Consider the following 20612-nt stretch of genomic DNA (forward strand, 5'->3'; position numbering starts at 1 on the left):
TTTCAGTGTGCTCTTTGTGATGACAGGTGCTAACTTCTATGCGGTAGGTAGACCCAAGTTCCTGATCACTTTTCATTAATAAAGATTTAGTGACTTTTTCATGAGAATGGGGACTGGAATATTGGCCCTGGTGCCTTGGCAAAGTCACTTCACAGTTCTGTTTAGATAAAGTGGTCTTCTTCAATTTTATTATTGAGGGCTTGTCTAGACTTAAAACACTACGCAGCATAGCTGCACCCTGCAGTTGCACTGCTGTAGTGCTTTAATGTAGACACCACCTATGCCAATGGGAGAGATTCTTCCATCAGCATAGGTAATCTACCTCCCAAAGAGACGGTAGCTAAATTGACAGAAGAATTTTCCATTGACCTAGCACTGTCTACATGAGGACTTAGGTTGTTTTAACTCCATCACTCAGGGGTGTGGATCTTGCAGACCTCTGAGCAACATGGTTATACTGACCTAATTTTCTAGTGTAGACCAGGCCTAAGACTGTGGTAGCACCCCGAGTGTGATAGGCACTTTCCATACCTAGGGGAAAGCACATCCTAGGCCTTAGAATGTATGGTCTTCTAATCTAAAAATGTATGCTATTGCTGTGAGCTGGTAAGGAGCTGCTACATTGCACCGCAAAGCCTGCTTACTGTTAATGGCTGTTGAAATGAGTCCTTAAAGTTCAGGAGAGTTGAGATCTGGGGTTTTGTTTTGGCTCATTGTGGAGACAGGGATAAGATGCAAAATTCAGAATTGATCTGAATATCCCTAAAGTTCAGATCAGCAGCTTTGGTTTGAGCTCCTTTCTGGGCAGGACATTTGGTAGCCCTTATTAATATGCATCAGATAAGACTCTAATCACATGCTCAAACGTCAAATAAATAAGGGAATATGGGGTAATATTACAGCTACCAAATGGCATGGTCACAAGAATGTAATATGTATTTAGGATAAAAAGTAATTAGATTTTAATTATATTTAAGTTGAAAGAAGGTGTTTTACTCTTCCATAGTTCCATGGCAGAAAATTAGGGAGTGAATTGCATTTCTAATGCCAAAGAAATAATAGTCCCAAAATAGAAATAAATTTGAGTACCATCTGTATAAAAATGATATGAGCCATACAAATGGTATCAACTCTTCAGCTATTTCATGGATACTTCAATCGGATAAACTTCTTACGCCAGATTCTCAGCTGCTCTAAGTTGGCATAGCTCCTTGGAATTCAGTAGAGCTACATTGAATAACACCAGGTGAGGATCTAACACTATTCTTCCATTATATTCAGGTCAAGCCTGATCTGATGCCTGAAGATATGTTCAAGAAAAGACGAAAACCGTATGTTCTGCTAGTCACTGAAAGCAAGGAGCTTTTTAAGGAACATGCTCAGCACACTCGCATCCTCCTGTCTTCCAAGAAGGGCTACATTTTTATTCAGACAGATAAACCTATATACACACCTAACACAAAAGGTTAAAAAAATAGTACCACCTTTCAGAGATTAAAAAAGCTGTATATCATGTGGTTGCTCTTAGGGAAAAAATTAATCGCAAATTCTTCACTTTGTGGCAAAAACCTCACTACTCCCCTCACCCCTTTGTGGGTCCAGCAGCTGCAGCAGACTCTAGGCACTTGTACTTCTGTAGACGCTAGCCTGCTGCATTGTGACTTAGCTCTGTGTAATAGCACAAAAGGATAAAGAATTTTTTGGTTCCCTCTCCTAGCCCTTAGACATTCACCCAGGGCCCAAGTAAAATATGGAACTTCCTCTTCAAGCACACAACAATGACTTTCACCCGAAAAATATTAAAATACAGGGGGAACACCCTCACAGAGCTTTGTGACACGCAATATGTCCCCTTTTAGTGATTGTGAAGTGACAAAATATGAGATTGGATTAAGTGATAAAACAGGGAGCTCAACATTATACACATTTGAGCTGCAATGGTTAAGTGCCTGTAATGATACTGTAGTGGGACCAGACTTACTCTATCTTTATAAGAGATATTCTTAAAGCAGCAAACACATTTGTTCATATTTATCTTGCGTCATACAGTATAACCTAAAAAAGACAGTGGTAGTTTTTTTTATTATGTATTTGATTATTTGATTTGCCTTCCTGAATTGATTGACTCAGTTAACAACATGAAACTAGAACTAGAATGTGTATTTTAGAAAGGTAAAATGAAATCCTCAACTTTACCATTTTTGTTACATAGTCAAGTACAGGATCTTCACCTTGGACACTGCAATGAAACCTGCAAATGAAAAGATTCAAGTCATTGTACTAGTGAGTATTTAAACTGTGGTAGGTAGTTTTCCAGGAAGTTCAAGAGTGAGATTGGTTCCAGTGATGGCTTTTGAGGACGCAGCTGCACTTTTGTTCACAGTTGTGAGAATTTGGTTACAAAATTTTCTAGGGCAGAGGTAGCTTCTGAAACCTCCATCATGAGTTCCAGTTAACGGATGTGTTTTTGTGGCGTGGGCATTTGTCCATTAAGAACTGAATAGAGACCATCAATTTATTCCATGTGGCCACTGGACAGCTATCCAATGGTGACAACTTTCAGTCATTATTAGGGCTGTTGATTAATCGCAGTTAATTCACGCAATTAACTAAAAAAAAATTAATCACGATTAAAAAAATCATGATTAATTTCAGTTTTAATCACAATGTTAGACAATAGAATACCAATTGAAATTTATTAAATATTTTGGATGTTTTTCTACATTTTCATATATATATTAGTGTGTTGTAATTGAAATCAAAGTGTATATTATTTTTGATTATAAATATTTGCACTGTAAAAATGATAAACAGAAGAAATAGTACTTTTCAATTCACCTCAGACAAGTACTGTAGTGCAATCTCGTTGTTGTGAAAGTGCAATTTACATATGTAGATTTTTTTTGTTACATAACTGCACTCAAAAACAAAACAATATAAAACTTCAGAGCCTACAAGTCCGCTCAGTCCTACTTTTTGTTCAGCCAGTCGCTAAGACAAACAAGTTTGTTTACATTTACAGGAGATAATGCTGCCCTCTTCTTATTTACAGTGTCACCGGAAAGTGAGAACAGGCATTTGCATGGCACATTTGTAGCCAGCATTGCAAAGTATTTACATGCCAGATATGCTAAACATTTGTATGCCCCTTTGTCAAGGTTCCTCCCCCACTCTGAATGCTAGGGTACAGATGTGGGGACCTGCATGAAAACCTCCTAAGCTTATCTTTACCAGCTTAGGTCAAAACTTCCCCAAGGTACAAAATATTCTACCCTTTGTCCTTGGATTGGCCGCTAGCACCACCAAACAAATACTGGTTACGGTGGAAGAGCTGTTTGGAAACATCTTTCCCCCCAAAATAATTTCCAAAACCTTGCACCCCACTTCCTGGTCAAGGTTTGGTAAAAAGCCTCACCAATTTGCCTAGGTGACTACAGACCCAGACCCTTGGATCTTAAGAACAATGAACAATCCTCCCAACACTTGCACCCCACCCCCTTTCCTGGGAAATGTTGGATAAAAAGCCTCACCAATTTGCATAGGTGACCACAGACCCAAACCCTTGGACCTGAGAACAATGAAAAATCATTCAGTTTTCTTACAAAAAGACTTTTAATAGAAATAGGAGTAAATAGAAGTAAAGAAATCCCCTCTGTAAAATCAGGATGGTAGATACCTTACAGGGTAATTAGATTCAAAACATAGAGAATCCCTCTAGGCAAAACCTTAAGTTACAAAAAAGATACACAGACCGAATAGTTATTCTATTCAGCACAATTCTTTTCTCAGCCATTTAAAGAAATCATAATCTAACGCATACCTAGCTAGATTACTTACTAAAAGTTCTAAGACTCCATTTCTGTTCTATCCCCGACAAAAGCAGCATATAGACAGACAGAGACCCTTTGTTTCTCTCCCTCCTCCCAGCTTTTGAAAATATCTTGTCTCCTCATTGGTCATTTTGGTCAGGTGCCAGCGAGGTTACCTTTAGTTTCTTAACTCTTTACAGGTGAGAGGAGTTTTCCTCTGGCCAGGAGGGATTTTAAAGGGGTTTACCCTTTCCTTTATATTTATGACACCCTTCGTGCTTCGGCCACCATTCCAGAGCACATGTTTCCATGCTGATGATGCTCGTTAAATAAATAATGTGTTAATTAAATTTGTGACTGAACTCCTTAGGGAGAATTGTATGTCCCCTGCTCTGTTTTACCCACATTCTGCCATATATTTCATGGTATAGCTGTCTTGGATGATGACCCAGCACATGTTCATATTAAGAACACTTTCACTGCAAATTTGACAAAACTCAAAGAAGATACCAATGTGAAATTTCTAAAGATAGCTACAGCACTCAACCCAAGATTTAAGAATCTGAAGTGCCTTCCAAAATCTGAGAGGGATAAGGTATGGAATATGCTTTCAGAAGTCTTAAAAGAGCAACACTCTGATGCAGAAACTACAGAACCTGAATCACCAAAAAAAGAAAATCAACCTTCTGCTGGTGGCATCTGACTGAGATGATGAAAATGAACATGCATCGGTCCACAGTGCTTTGGATTGTTATCGAGCAGAACCCGTCATCAGCATGGACACATGTCCCCTGGAATGGTGGTTGAAGCATGAAGGGACATATGAATCTTTAGTGCATGTGGCATATAAATATCTTGCGACGCCGCTACAACAGTGCCATGAGAATGCCTGTTCTCGCTTTCAAGTGACATTGTAAACAAGAAGCAGGCAGCGTTATCTCCTGCAAATGTAAACTAACTTGTTTGTCTGAGTGATTGGCTGAACAAGAAGTAGAACTGAGTGGACTTGCAGGCTCTAAAATTTTACATTGTGATTCATTTTTTTTAATCGCTCGACAGCCCTAGTATTACCAGATTGGTTCAGACTTGAACCTGTAAGTAGATGAGAAAGGCTCTGTTAGTTTCCCATCCAGGTCTCATGAGGGGGATTGTTTAAAAGTATATCCTTAAACATAAGGTAAAGAACAATAATTATATTAAGACATGCAGCATATGGTTGTTTGGGTCGAACTACGACTAGTTCTGTGCACCATCATGTTGGAACCTTGGGTCCAATTTCTTCCTTCCTTCCTAGGTCAGAAAGGGCAGGGAGGACAGTCAGGGCAATTTACTGTGTCACTTAGCAGTAATTCTTCCAGTCAGAGGAGGAGTCGTATATACGGGCTGTGAAGAGAATCTGATATAGTCCTTCTCGGTCTAAAGTAGAGTATGGAGGTAGGGCAGAAAAGTGGAATCCTAAAGAAAGGAAAAATTAGAGCAATCTTGCTTTTTCCCCTCCTCAGGATCTAGATGCAAACTTCAGCTCATGACACAAATGTTTCATTCTGCGGGTATGAGCTGTATCTTTGTTTTTGTTTTTTCCTCGATAGAATTCAAAAGGAATGGTGGTTAAGAAATCAGCGTTGCAGACAAAACCAATGACCAGTGGAAGTTTTGTGATACCTGACATTGCAGAGTAAGTTACTGTGGCATAATCTTCAGTGTTTCAACATATCAAAATTACTACTATTATTATTTAGGAGCATCAGAAATTTCTTCAAACTAAAAGTGGCTAGAGAGATACACAGTCTCATTTTGGGAACAATTTTCCATTTCTCACCAAGTATTGTTTAGTTTTGTCATCCTTTGTTAGAGCAGGAAGAGGAATATAGGACAGTGTGTTACAAACTGCCCTTTCCCCCGTGAAATTCAGACAAGATCAAGTGGATTTTAACCATTTATTGAAAACTACAGTAGGATCTAAATATGTGCTTGTAGGCTACAATTACAGCAAGTAAGGAAACTCTCACTCCCTGCTGGGTCTAGCTGGGCATATCAGCTACAGGCAAATGAACCCTTTTCTCTATCTAGAGTCTGTCATGCCTCCATCACACAGCACACGGAGAAGCTCTTAACACACCCATATATAGCCTCGGCTACTCATGCACTCTGTCACATGCACATACACAGCATGTGTATACATGCCCAGCGATGGCTCCCCCTACTGCTGGAAAATATGAAACACATACTAAAAAGATAAACCTTAAAAACAAGATGGGTAAAGGTTCCTCACCCTGGGGACACAGAGTGGGGCGCTACAGTCCCGTAACGGGTGAAGGAGATGTTTCTGCTTTGATTACATTCAAGCACAGCTATGGAATCCTTTTAGAAAATGGCAGGAAATGATTGCCCAGTCATGTGTGGCCCTGAGATCCTTGTGGAAGACACCTTGATCCTTACAAGAGCCAGCTCAACTGCTTAGTGCTTATATGGTACTGCTATCTGTATTCCAAATTATTAAGGCCCCAATTCAGCAAACTGCTTAATTGTAATCATGTGCTTAAATCTGTCCCTCTTTAGTATAGCACTTATGTTTAAGCATTTGTTTAGTACATGCTTGAATCCCATTGACTTCAATGAGACTTAAGCATGTGCTTAAAGTTAAAGGTGCTTAAATGCTATGCTGAATTATTTAGAGCTCATAGCATGAAGATTGCCTATTGCGAATATATTGTGACTGTCTTCTTCATATAGCTTTTTAGCGGGTAATCTGTGTTCCACATAGTTTGCAACATGGTAATTTATTGGCTTGTTCCTCATACTCTCCAAAGTGTCTATTTCAATCCAGACTGCAATGCTTCAGAGAGACATTTATGGGCTCCCCAGCAGTAAAGGGAAAATAAAATGAAGGAAATTCATTGTTAGGGGGTGAAAACAAAGGAAGGAAGCAGAGACTGGTGTTTGGTTTCAACTGCTGGGGTTGGTTTTTTTCCTTATTCTATTTAGCAATACATTAAATATGTTTAAATTGCTTTGAAAATCTATTGAGTAAGAGAAACTTTCCCCTTTCTATTTAATCTGAACACTAGTCCTGGAAACTGGAAAATCCTGGCCCGGTTTGATGAGTATGAGATGTCCAATAGTTCAGCTGAATTTGAAGTTAAAAATTATGGTAAGCTAATGTTTAATTTGGAGTATGAGTACTTGAAGTTCTGACTATATCTCAGCGAAGTATCTGGTTGAGCTTAGATATTAGATCTTCTAGATAACTGAGGGCCAAATGGGCTTGATAGGCAGTGACCCAAGTAGGAGGTGGTGTTAACCTTTCTTCAAGCAGCACTTGTGGGATTATACCTCAAGGAGGTGTAATCTCTCGCTGAGTTCCCTGGTGTATATGGTAGCACGCAGTCTCCACCATCCATTAAGATGATGATGGTTACTCACCCCAGTGTGTCTGAATTGCTGTGTGGGCCAGTTCAGTGTGTATGTGTGTGTGTTGGGGGGCAGTGATGGGAGGTAGCAGGGTAATGGCTCTACCCCTTCTAGAGTGTCTTGGGCTCAAATTGATGCACGGAGAAACAGTCTCGACACTTGGCTGAGCCAATCCATATGCAAGGTGCTTGAATTGGGAAGAATTTGCACCCTCTCATCCCTAGGCACCCATGTAGGGGCCAATCATGATCTGACCCTTAGTGAACTGGAGCATTTTATAATGAATGTACTTTGGTGAGGAACAGCTGACTCTAAGGGTATCACTCAGCCAGCAGGCCTGATTCTGATCTCACATATATTTTACATATGTGAAATATCATTGACTTCAGTGGATATAAATCAGTATTTGTGAGATCAGGCTCCTGTCCAGAGTCTATCTGTCTCTATGCCATTGTAATATAGCTCCAACTATTGGTTAGCAAGAGGGCTATCAAAGACTGCTCTGCCTTTGCCTAAAGCTTAAATGGAGACTTCAACTTTCTCTGCACACCTCTCAGTACAGGAACAAAGAGCTGCCAATTTTTCCAAAGCCTTGTGCATTACAAACTCTCAGGAGTTGAAGGCACATTTGAAATGTGAACTTTTTTAGACGTGATCTTTATTTTTTTGTGTTCTTTTTGTGCAGAGCTTCCATCTTTTGAAGTCAAACTTATCCCATTTGAGCCATACTACCATATTTGGAACAAGACCTTTACATTTGATATTTATGCAACGTAAGTATATTTTAATGGTGTCTTTTTTATGAGGCTTGGGGATAAGAAAAAGTGAACTCAGTCATTTCCTCCAATCCTTGTAATTAATAATTAAATTAATCCATAAGACAGGAGATGCAGTTCAGTTGTTGGCAAATGCATCTTTTGGGGTCCCAAGTTTGAAAACTGAATGCTTTCAAGCCATACGAGACGTCAAAATGCACTGGTTTCAGTGTCTTGACAGAACTAATAATTGTACGTTGCTTAACTTGACCATTTAAATAACCAAATCTTTTTTTAAAATGTTTGTTTTCTAGTTTAGATGCTTAGATACTAGGTTGATGAGGGCCACATAGGTACCTAAATAGACAGATATTAGATTTTTTACATAGTTATGGATCATATATCTATCATACATGTCTCATAATTCTTGTTTCTGTGTACATGCTGCAGGTCATCTAACATCTGATCCTGTATAATAGAAATCAGTTGGAGACTTTCCACTAACTTTAGTGAGAGCAGGCTCTGGTTTTTCTCAAGCATTTCTCCTTCAATCTTCCATATTCTGGTCCTTTCTCTCAATCTCTTCTTTCTTGAAACATTGCTGTAAAATGCTGCTTCTGTGCTAATGAGATGCAGTCTGATAAAGAAAGAAACAGGGCTTTGTGCCTTTCTTTATGAGCTATAGAAGAGATGAAGATGAGAGAGAATTTATTTCTGGGTTGATAGATCAACAGGTCCCTACGACAACCAGGGATAATTATTTTTAATTAAATGAAGAATCAGCAAATATAAGAGCAACATTCTAAAGCCCAGTAACTTATGATTTATACAGAGATGGACCTCAGCCAGACCCAAATCTGAACTTTTCCCAAAGCTCAGTGGTGTTTGGATCTTGTGGCTTGATTTGGGCCAACTTCTAATTTTAGAATAATGATATCAACCTTAAGTCCCCTCCAATAAGCAAAGAGTGATGATGAGGAAAAAAGATGAGCAATGTTTGCTATTTATTTAAAAATAAGTAGCATTAATACAGTTTGAGACATTATGTTCTCATGCACAGGTTTCAAGCGGAGACTGGCAGAACCAAGAGCAGTTACCAAAACCCTGAAAATTCAGAGAAATGGTTCTGTTTTTAGGCCATCTGTCATCTGAATTGGAAATGCTGGTCCTACATTAGCAGTTACTGTAGGGTTGATCCTTTATGCAGAGAGTTTCAGAAATGTGAGTCTCAGAAATGTGGTGTTTCTTTACTTGCTATATCAATCTTAGGCACTTATATGCTCCATCACTGTAGTATATGAGAACCTCATAATTTTAAGACCCCTGTGAGGAAGAGCAGTGTAGCAGGGTCGGCACCCACCTCTCACGAGTGCCCCCTCTGGTTGGGTGTGTCTGCAGTCTTTAAACCAGTCCAGCCCTGGTATGGGGCTGTATCCCCAGTGCTTCCTCCCTGGAGACACTATCTTCCTGCGGCCCTCCACAGGCTCAGTCCCTACTAAGTGTCCACAGCCAGACGGGAGCTCCTTCATTGCTCCCCCAGTCCCTGCTAGCGAACTGTCTTTGGCTCAGAACTAGCAGCCAGCCAGAAGCCTCTCGCTCCCCTGAGTCCCTGAAATCCGTTGTGCTGCAGTTCCCTCCGCCAGGCAGGTATTCAGTTGTTTCTTTTCCAGCTTCTAGCAGCAACTAACTGCTGCTATGTTCTACAGCTCCATTTATATGGCCCTCCTGGGGCCTGACTGGCTGCTTCCCCCCTGCAGCCACTCTAGCCTGCTTGGAGGAGCTCTCCACTGCTCCTTTCCTGGGATGGGTGTGGCAGAACTCTGAGGCCTCCAGCAGGGGGCCTTTGGGCCTAGTCCACCCCATCACTGGCAGTGTCACAGTTCCAGGGTAACTGCATCTGCATTCCCTGTCTGTGAGTCTGTGATCCCTCAAGGGCACCCACTTAAAGTGTCTGTCTCCCACCGTCACTTCTTTTGTGTGAAGATCTGCATGTGTCTCCCTTCTGATCAGGGTTTTAAGGCTGCACAGCCTCCTGCCTTACATTGTGATATTCCCAGCAAGCCAGTCTGCCTCAAGGCCAGCATCTGTGCTTTGCTTTCTCTCTGAGGGCTGTGACCAGTGTATTGCCAGCAGTTATAGGTTACCACACAGCTACTTCTAGGCAAGATACTTATTCTTAAGATGAAAGCATTAGAGAGAAAACGCATTAAAATTACAAAAGCTCCAATGTGCATGCTCAAAACTTACGAGAAGTCACCCATCGGTCTTCTGGGCCCAAGTAGGCCAAAGTCTTTCCAACCCTTTTTCAAGATGAGATCCTTGCACAGGTTCAGAGAGAAAGCCCTGTGTGAGTTCAAGCTAATCCTTTTGTACTAAAAACCCTTTCTTTGTTTCCTTGTCTCTGGAAAACCCAGTCTGAACCAGTATATATGAGACTCTCCAGGGTAGTACATCTCTATGGTTGTTTAGTCTCAATGACTCACCTTAATCACTCCCCACTGTTTTTTGGTTCCTGTAAAATATGTGGTAACCCTGCCCCACGGAGTAGTACACAATGATACAGAATCCGTACAGACTGAATAGAGTGACCCCACAGATACTGCATGGGGTTGCAATATCATTCACAGGCAGTGCTATGGGCCCCTTTTTACAGATGAGGAACTGAGGCGCAGAGGCCAGATCTCCACTACAAAGTTATGCTGGCAGAGCCATGTTGGCCAGGACTGTGAAAAAAGCGCACCTCTGACTGACATAGCTATGCTGGTAACCCCCACTCTGCATGTAGATGTAGCTATACCAACAAAAGGAGTCTTTTCGCCATTATATGCTGTGTCTCCACCAGGGGGCTCTGCTGGTAGCTCTATACTGGTGTATCTGTATTGTTAAACTCTTTGTAGTGTAGACTAGCTCAGGGACTAAGTGACGCATCTAAGGTGTGCACTTTGTATGTCTACAGCTTTGTACATGAAGCTGTCAAACATTATCATATGTTTAGCACTAGTTGCTAGAGTTGTATTTCGGTTCTAAATACTCAGTTACCATGGCACAAGACTAACACATTGCTAGGTAAAGGGACTCTTTCGTTTCATGTTCATTAGCAAGCACACATTAGACTGTCTACTATGTGAATATTACTATAATTATTGTTGCTTCATTCTCTTTCCTTTTAAAGGCACTCTTATGGAAAAGGGATAGATGGTGTTGCATATGTGCGATTTGGCATAATAGAGGAAACTGATAAAAAAATCTTTCTCCCAGGCCTGGAACAACAGCCTTCAGTAAGTACAACATACTAGAAATGATTATTGTATATGATTGAATATTGAATAATATTAAATATTAGTTCAGTGGAGCTATGTCATTTTATACCAGTTGAGTTCAATATTGTTGAGATTCGTGGAAATGAAATAGCAAATGGCCTTAAAACACTGGCCTTTGTACTATTACAGTCAATTTACTGGAAGTGCAACATAACCTTTAAATCTAATACCATTCAAAGCACCAAAGGGAATAATATTTTTCCATCTTGATTTTAGATACAAAATGGAAAAGGAACAGTTACGTTAAGTACCAAATCTTTGGAAGAAAAAATAACAAAGAACATTACTGCTTTGGAAGGGCATTTTTTATATGTCTCTGTTACAGCTATAGAAACTGCAAGTAAGTAAACTATGCATTTGCTGATGTAATCTACAGCATTTTCATTGACCTTTTCCCAGTACAATTCTCACTGGGTGAAATCTTGGTCCATGGAGCTTCTTTTCACTGCACATTAACACAGGTGCTTATTTGACTGTTCTCCACATACATTATGTCTATGCCGCAGACTTTATCATGTGTTCTTATCCTTGTTTTATGCCCACCCCTCACACCACCATCCACACACAGTATCCTAAAGCATGTGCTTATATGAGCCTTGAACCCATGTTTGTTTGCACAGCTGGGGGGTGGATTAAAGCCCACATTTTGCTGTAAGTCATGCTTCAAACTGTCCACTTTGCAGTGAGGATACAACTGTAGCCAAGCTTGTGTTCAGATAGTCCTCCAATACCATACCACATTCCTGGGTCCTGTATGTTCCAGCTCTTCTTCCTAGTCACTTCCTACTTGCCTCCCATGCACCAGAAGCTACTTGTCAGTCAACGTTTAACTCTTCATTCCACTCAGCCTTCTCCATTTCCTGCTCAGCCCAACTCTGCAAAACAGCTCTACGTTATGGGCAACACCCAGCATGCTGCTAGCTGGCCAAAGGAGCACGCCACAGTTCTGGTTAACCAGTGCTGTGAGCACAGCAGGGAGCATGATTTTGGGAGCAAATATCCACTTGTCTGAGAACATCTCAAAGAGGCTAGTGAAGATGGGACTGCTCTTCAATGCAGGTAGTGCATTAAATATCTAAAGACCTTCTACCACAAGGCAAAGGTTAGCAAATCACCATCTACCTTCCCCTGACTGGGGTCTCACCATGATCACAAGCACAGAGCCCATAGACCTATATGACAAGCTTCTGAGCAGGGATTTTGAGACTAGTAGCAATGGCACCGGAGTAGACCACGGCAGAATGTGGGGCGGAGTCACAGGAACAGACTGTGGTGCTGGAACAAGCCTTAGATCAGGCTCCGCAGCCAGATGGGCTAAGGGGTATCCCAAGGCTATATTCCAAGGATCTGTGCACACTGCAACACTAAGAGCCATGGGATATGCCGCAGCAGTCTTACTGTCGCACACAAGTGAGTACAGCATCAATGTGGACGCAACAGTTTGAGTGTTTTTTCACAGTGTGGCTGCTCTCACTCATGCTGGGCTGACATGAGAGAATTAACTGGAGTGTAGATCTCTTTCGCTAACTCTACAGTGAAGACATACCCATGGAAGCCAATGGCAAAACTCCCATTGACTTCAGTAGGGCCAGGATTTCATCCATCATGTTTTATTGTCTGCTTAGCACAATTGAAAGAGAGCTAGATAACATATATGCTTATACTTGCTATAATTTAGTCTGAGTCTTAACATTGTGGACACCATTGTGCATATAATGGCATACACAGCTGATGAACTTTATTCAGCAGGGGCTGACCCTGAGAGCACAGAAGTGACAAATAGATGTTATAGAAAGGTTTTTTTCCCTCTCTCCTTGCTAGCCACACTGAATTTTGGCTAGGAATGTGTCAGCTTTTTTGCAGCAAGAAGGAGATCCAGCCAAAACCAGTGAATGATAATGCTGGATGAGCAGGAGCTGACTGCGAAGTTATCATAAAGGTTTGAACCTGCAAAATAAAATATCGAACAAGCATAAAAGTATTAGAAGTATTTGCCAGAAAAGAACACTCTCCTCCCAGAATGTTAGAGACCTGAGGCCTGATTCTTCCACCATTACTCACGCTGAGTAAGGCCTGCTTCTTTGAGTACTCCCAATAGAACTAATTGTCGAGAAAAGAACTACTCAAAGGGAGCGAGAGTGGTGGAATCAAGCCCCTACTAAAAAATGAAGCTCTCAAAGGGCCAGAGTCCACCCTCTTGACGTTGAGTAATACCTTTAACAGTAAAGAAATATCACCTGCCTGCTATCAATTCACATAAATGATAAAAATATTACTGTTAACCTAAATATTTTCTTCCCCCCAAGCCATTCTCTGCACCACATTCCCTCAGCAAGGACAGCAAGAGGGATGTGAGCAGGGGGTGTACAATGTTCAGAAGGGAAGGGAAAACTGGGTTGTATATGTGTGGGGGAAGGTGGCGATCAGGAAGGCTGAGGGGTACACACTGGCAATGCAACCCAGCTTCATTGGCTATGTGGAGTGGCTGCATCGTATGACTGAAGAGCAGCCTGAGCATACTAAGGAATCCAAGGCCAAGAAAAGTGATATTCCATTATAAATTAAGCCTTGAGTCTTTGGAAACGAAGGCTTAGCTTCATTCACTTCTGTTGTACTTTAGTTTTCTTCATTTGTGGATGCCTTTTAACATTTGTGTGGGAGTAAAAAATGTCTTTGGCCATAAAAGGTGTTTGCTATTAATAGGTGGTGAAATCCAGGAGGAAGAACTCAGTAGTGTGAAGTTTGTCAAATCTCCTTATAGTATAGACCTGTCCAACACCAAACAATATTTTGTGCCTGGGGCACCTTTCTCCATTGTGGTAAGTAATGTTTAGTTTGCAGTAGCTGCTTTCTTCCATTAACAGGGACTCATCTAGCAGCTGTCCTGCCCATAGAATTCCCAGCTGCTTCCATGGGATTTCTTTGTGAGGAATACCTGGCAGGTGTAGGCCCAAAAAGTTGCTGTCTATTGCTGTTCATTTTCTGGTTTTATCTTTCTGAGTACATAGAGCCACAGCAGAAGGTGGTGAGTAGAAAATATAGAACTTCTCTTTAAGAAAGGAACTAGAGATGCAATGGTACACCTCAAGCCTTCAAAAGCTATGAGACAGTGCCCGCTCCACCCCCCCCCCCCCCAAAAATCATGAAATTGGCTTACAAATCCAGAGATTTTTAAAATAAAAGTTGGTTTCTTTTCATTTGTCTTCTGGCTTTTGAGCTGTCAGGGTTAATGTTTTCAAATTTTTCAGCACAGCAATCACGGCTAGAAACTTAATGTGTGTCTGTCTGTCTGTTATGGAAGCTGAAATTCTCATATAATCACTTGTCTCCAAGGCCTAAGTGATTACATATGCCACTCCTGGAGGAATTCTGCACCAAAAAATTAAAATTCTGCAAAATTCTGCATATTTTATTTGTGAAAATAACACAATATAATTATGTCAATTACAATTATTTTGATAATTTATTTAAAAATACCTGTCAACAAGTATGTCTGTAACAATACAGACAACAAAAAAGATTAATGAAATGTTTTTTTGACAAACAGATTCCTTACTAGGCATATGAGTAATAATTTATTTAATCTACAATTCAGAAACGTATTTCCCACACCCCTCAGAAGCAGTGAAAAGGCTTGGGGGAGTCAGGGGTAATGGAGGAGTCGAGGGAGGAGGAAGTAATTCCTGGGAATGAGCCTGGGAGTGAACCTGAAGGGTTGCTGGGTGTGCGTGGGAGAAGTTTGGAACAGGGTTTTTTGCAGGGGAAGGGATTGTTAGGGAGTTGAGGAGCCTCCCCCTTACAGACCCTGGATGACCCCTAGCCTTTTCCAGTCAGTCAGGCACATCTGCCCCCATCCTCATGCACCCCCCAATCCCTATGTGTCCCTGCACCCCCACTCAGCCCCCCCTGTTCCCATGTGTCCCTGCCTCCTATCTCCATGTAGGCCTTTACCCCCATTCAGCTGTCCCCCACAATGTGTCTCTGCATCTCGGTGTCCCCATGTGTCCCTGCACCCCCACTCCCATTCAACCACCACTCCAGGCTGGTCCCATCACTAGCCCTTCTGATCCCCAGTCTGTGATCCCCCAGCAGCTCTATGTGACACACTCTGCCCGTCCCTTGCCTCCTCACCTGGCCTCATAGGCAGGGCGCTGTGAGGAGCACACCCTCTGCTCTCTCCCCATCAGCTGTTGACTGCTACAGCTAGTGAGCTGGCTGCCTCTGTTCTGGTGCCAGAGCAGCCTTTGGTGGGTGAAAGGCATAACTGCAGTGCCTCTCCGGCAGAATGTATATTCTGTGGAGAAAAAAACATCTGCAGGGCACACGAATTCTGCACTTGTGCAGTGGTGCAGAATTCCCCCAGGAGTAATATGTGCTTAGGAGAGCGCTGGCACAAGAGGGAATCTGGGTGTAGTTGTATGATACTAGTTGGTAACCAGACGAAGTCAGCTCCTGTTTCTCCCTCCCAATGGTCAAATTTCCAAATAATAATTTTTAAGGATTCATATTTCCTATTGGTTTAAAATATCTTTCCTTGTTTTAAGATTTTATTTTCACCCTGTCGTTTGCCTGTGGAAATTTTCCCCAATAGGCATCTATAACTTCTGCTGATGGTTCTCCTGCTGCTGCCGTGTCTGTTACTGCGACTCTTACCCGAGATAGAAAAGACCCAAAGAAAAAGACTGCACTTTCTAGTAAAGAAGGTCTAGTATCCTTTGTATTCAACATTCCTCGTGCTGCAGAGAAGCTACAAATAATGGTAAAAAAAATTGCTAGACAAACTTTTACAGTGTTTTTACAGAAAATGAATGCCCAGAATATTTTTGATGGAAGCTGCAAGGCAACTGCAGCATGATTCCTTATATCATATGAACATTTTTAGGAAAATTCCATTGAAGATGTTACATTAAGTAGGAGCCTGATGCTGTAAATCTTTATGCACTTGAATAGTTTCACTGATATGATTGAAACTACTTTTAGGATTGTTTGCATGGGCAAGGGTTGACTGACTCAGGCCCTAAAGTTGCATTGTAAAATAGTTTGTATGGTTAGCTAGACTGTAATCTTCTCAGGGCAGGGATCAGTTCTTTATTTTCCCTGTACAGCGTCTGTGCTGTACAAATGTTAAATACTAATAGTAGTGTATTTGTGCTCTGTTTGTGATAGGCAAATTTTGTCAAAATATAGCTTCCACTTTCACACAATGGCAGAAATGGTGGGCAAAATCCTGAGGTCACTATGCATTTTGTTCTTGGGCAAACTCCTGAACACAAAGGGTAAATCTATACTTGGGCTGGAGGTGTAATTTCTATCTTGGGTAAACGTACATGTGCTAGCTTTGATCAAGTTAATATGCTAAAAATAGCAGTGTAACCACAGCGGCATGAGTGGCAGGATTGCTTAGCCACTTGAGCAACTACCTAGGGCCTCAGATGGGATTGTACTCCAATGGATAGCCTATCCTGCTGTCTGTGCTGCTGCAGCCACACTTTTTGTAGCATGCTAGGTCAATAAAAGCTACTGTGTGTGCATCTGGAAATTGCAGCTCTAGCTGCAGTGTAGAGGGATCCAGAGTCAACCTCTGATGTCAGTGGCACTGCACGCAGGTGCAGGGGTCTTCCTCCAGAGTCATTTGTAGGATAGACGTGACTTGATTCATAGTAAACGGGGAAGTATGGAATGACAAAAGACAGATCAGTAAGATCACACAGCTACTTTAGCATAGTCATCTGCGCATTTGAATGGTTGTTAATTTTATTTTCAAAATACTTATTATTAATCATTATTAAGCCACTTAGTGTGGGTGTCATTGAGCAAGCTACTCTAGGAAAATATCAAAGACAAACATAGCAACAGCAAAATAAGCAATGAGAGAGAATCAGGTTATAGAATTGTTGTTCTTGTTTTGAAATCACCAAGCTCTGCAAACAAGCTCCTAGACTTAGTGCATTGTGGTGACACAACTCACCCTCCAGTGTTTTCCAGGTGACTTGGTAATACATGAATTAACAGTGGCACCTGATATTGTCTCTTAATTGGCATGCTGTTTGCTCTGTCCTTTTCTTTCTTCACAGGTGAGAGCTGAGGAGGGGAAGCCTGGCATGGAATCAGCCGGAACCAAAACCACTGCTGAGAGATACCAGTCTGCTACCCAGAACTACCTTAGTATCAGCATTCCACATGCTGTCATTGTACCTGGAGATACTTTACATGTTACCTTGAAGGATGTCCACCAGTCCAGCAGCAATACCATTGACTATTTCTATTACATGGTTAGAAATAGGACTGTGACAACAATACTTTGCATTAGAACAGATCATTTTGCAGTTTATAAATCTACACAACTGACCTTTTTAAGGTTGGGAGAAAAGCATGTTAACATTAAGATGCAGCTGTGGAGGAGGTCTAGTGCAAAGAGATCCATACACTTGGTATTTTTAGATCTTTTGTGACATCCATATACTTTAATTGAAGTGAAAGGTACCAGCTTGAGAGCTTTGGAAACTGGAGTCTTAGGAAGAAAAATTCCATGATCTCCTGATTTTCCTAAGTTTGGGCCAAATTTATGCCCCCTTTTACCAGATCTGAATTTGGTTCTTAAAACTTCAATAAGCCCAGATTTTCTTTTTTTAAATTTAGTCTTTATCGTCCTGATTCTTATTTACACTCGGGCCCCTTTGCATCACTCTTTCAGTGTAGAGGGGCCTTAAAGTCAGCAGAAAAGTATATGTGCATAAATGAGAATCAGGCCCCAGGAGTTTAAAGTGCAGTCATATTGCTGGTGTCCTTTAATGCCTTGCAGTGTCTCTACCAGATAAATGGTTCTCATTTTACAAGTAAAACTATATTTTTTTAAAACTCACCTGGGATCCCAACGCCCAGCTAGTCCTTTCTAGCTAGTGCATCATCACCTGCAACTAGAGCTGGCCAGGAATGTTTTGACAAAACCTTTTTCAGTGGACATGATCTGTTGAAACTGGTGCTTTTCACAGGAAAGGGTCAGGTTTGATAAATTTCCTGTTTTAAAATATTTTTGAAATGTGTTTTGAAATTGCCACGATGTCCCATTCCAACATGTTCAAAATGAAAAGTTCCAGTTTTTTAGCTCAAAATCTTTTTTTGTGTGTGGTTGAGACATTTAAGTTTTTTTAAAAATAAAATGATATAAACATGGGAAGTGATATGTTTCAAACTTATGTGAAGCAACCCAAAGTGAATTTTTTTTGGGGGGGGGATTAACAGTTTGCTAAAATTTTTGAGATTTTTGGCTTTTTGTCCTGATTCAGGATGGAAAATTTCAAAACCTCAACCATTTCCTTAGGATAGGAAAATAGTTTCCTGTTCAGGTCTGACTGAATCTGAGAGCATGTCTACACTACAAAATGAAGTTGCTCTAATTTACGTTGGCATACAGCTGCCGCAGTCATTGCATAGCTTGTGCATGTCTACACTTTGCTCTTTGTGCTGGCTGTGTGCATCCTCACCAGGAGCACTTGCCCGATGGAACTGTCAGGCCGGTGGCACCTTAAAGACTAACAAATTTATTTGAGTATAAGCTTTCATGTGTAAAAAACCCACTTCTTTTGATACGGATGAAGAAGTGGTTTTTTACCCATGAACGCTTATGCCCAAATAAGTCTTTTAGTCTTTAAGGTGCCACCGGACTCCTTGTTGTTTTTGTGGATACAGACTAACATGGCTACCCCTCTGACACTTGAACTGTCAGTGTGGGGAATTGTGGGATGGCTTCAGAAAGCCAGCAACAGTCAATGTAAGCAACACAGGCCTGGTTTACACTGCAGAGTTAGGTCAACGTAAGGCAGCTTATGTCAACCTAACTCTGTAAGCATCTACTCTAAAATGTAGCTCCCATCGATGTAACTCGCCCACTATGCTGACTTAATAACTTCTTTCTGCAAGAGGCGTAGTGCTTAGGTCAATGTAGTTAGGCTGATGCAGTGTCAGTGTAGAGACTGCATTGCTTACATCAGCTGTTGCTGCCTTTCAGAAACTGTCCCACAATGCCCCACCCTGGTAGTTAAATCAGTACATGTTCTCCTGGTGAGACTGTCACACAGGGAACATAGTGTGGACATGTAAAACCAATTCAACTGCGCTGGCTGAACATTGACATCCACAGTGTCTACACTGACACTGCATCGACCTAACTACATCAACGTTGACTCTATGTCCCTTGTGAAGGTAGAGTTATTAAGTTGGTGTAGTGAGCAAATTACACTGGCAGGAGTGAAATTTTAGTTACATAGCTAGGTCAACATAAGCTGCCTTGCATCGACCTAACTCTATAGTGTAGACCAGGGCTAAGACTGGAATTTAATGAACAATTCTCTTCATGATGCACAAGCCAGAAAACAATCTTGCTCAGTTTTTCGCAGCTTTTATTGACTCTGCAATGCTACTAAGTATAAAAAAATATTTCTTTCATGAAAGTAAGCAGATCTGACTATGAATCAACTCAGAGAACAAATCAGTTGAATGACAAATATGTTCATTTTTTAACCATAACTGCACTTTACAGCTGACATTTTCAAAGCTGTCCAAAGCATTTGGACACCCAATTACCATTTAATTTCAATGGGAATCAGGTATCCAAAAGCTTAGACAGTTTTGAAGATCACAGTCCCAAGATTTACAAGTTAGATCTAAAGAAGAGATAATTTTATACCAGGATTAGAATACCTGATACCCAGAACTACCTGGGCACCTTAGTACTCTTGAAGTTCAATATCTATAAGAAAGTTAAAACCTGTCTGAAAGGAGAAACTCCATTAGCTCATTTGTGAGGATCTCTGTTCTACTTTTGCCATTTTAATGGCAAAAACCTGTATTTTTTTAAGCCTTCTGGCCAAAAACCCTATGTTTTTATTGTATCCTCTCTATTTTTGTTTTGAAAAGTGTCTAGCATCAGTTCAGGTAAAATCTTTTTCAACTCTTCCATCTATAAGGGCCTGATTCTGGCTTTCTTACAACTTTCTCTGGAAGTGCTTCAATTGAAATAAATAGGATTATTTGCAGATAAAAGCATTAGCAGATGTAACAGTGACTGAATTAAGACAAAGAGCCAGACTCTGATATTCTTACTCACACTAAGTAATACCTTATTCTGTCAGTGAAAGACCTATACCCCCTCCAGCCCGATGTAAAAGAGCCAGTGTCTCAATATCCTGCAGAAGGACAACCACAAGACTGCCTTCTAAAGTCTCTTTTGCAAGGTCGGGTACAGGGCTGTGCTGGGGATAGAGTTGGGAGTGAAGGAGTGTGTCAGGGTGAACCCCCAGCGCACACATATACAGAAA

The 20612-nt window shown here is 41.1% G+C and overlaps 1 protein-coding gene across 1 annotated transcript in view; it reads left to right on the plus strand.

The window, feature by feature from the left end:
- LOC140907924 (complement C4-like) overlaps positions 1 to 20612 on the plus strand; it is a 94460-nt gene that overhangs the window by 1139 nt on the left and 72709 nt on the right. Inside the window, exons 3-12 of the mRNA XM_073335234.1 lie at positions 1282 to 1465; positions 2213 to 2283; positions 5399 to 5484; positions 6878 to 6960; positions 7906 to 7993; positions 11148 to 11253; positions 11512 to 11635; positions 13999 to 14114; positions 15887 to 16054; positions 17370 to 17567. Coding sequence (XP_073191335.1) covers positions 1282 to 1465; positions 2213 to 2283; positions 5399 to 5484; positions 6878 to 6960; positions 7906 to 7993; positions 11148 to 11253; positions 11512 to 11635; positions 13999 to 14114; positions 15887 to 16054; positions 17370 to 17567 — 1224 coding nt within the window. The remainder of the gene's footprint in view (positions 1 to 1281; positions 1466 to 2212; positions 2284 to 5398; positions 5485 to 6877; positions 6961 to 7905; positions 7994 to 11147; positions 11254 to 11511; positions 11636 to 13998; positions 14115 to 15886; positions 16055 to 17369; positions 17568 to 20612) is intronic.

Source organism: Lepidochelys kempii, chromosome 1, assembly GCF_965140265.1.
Source record: "Lepidochelys kempii isolate rLepKem1 chromosome 1, rLepKem1.hap2, whole genome shotgun sequence".
NCBI classification, from domain to species: Eukaryota; Metazoa; Chordata; order Testudines; family Cheloniidae; genus Lepidochelys; species Lepidochelys kempii.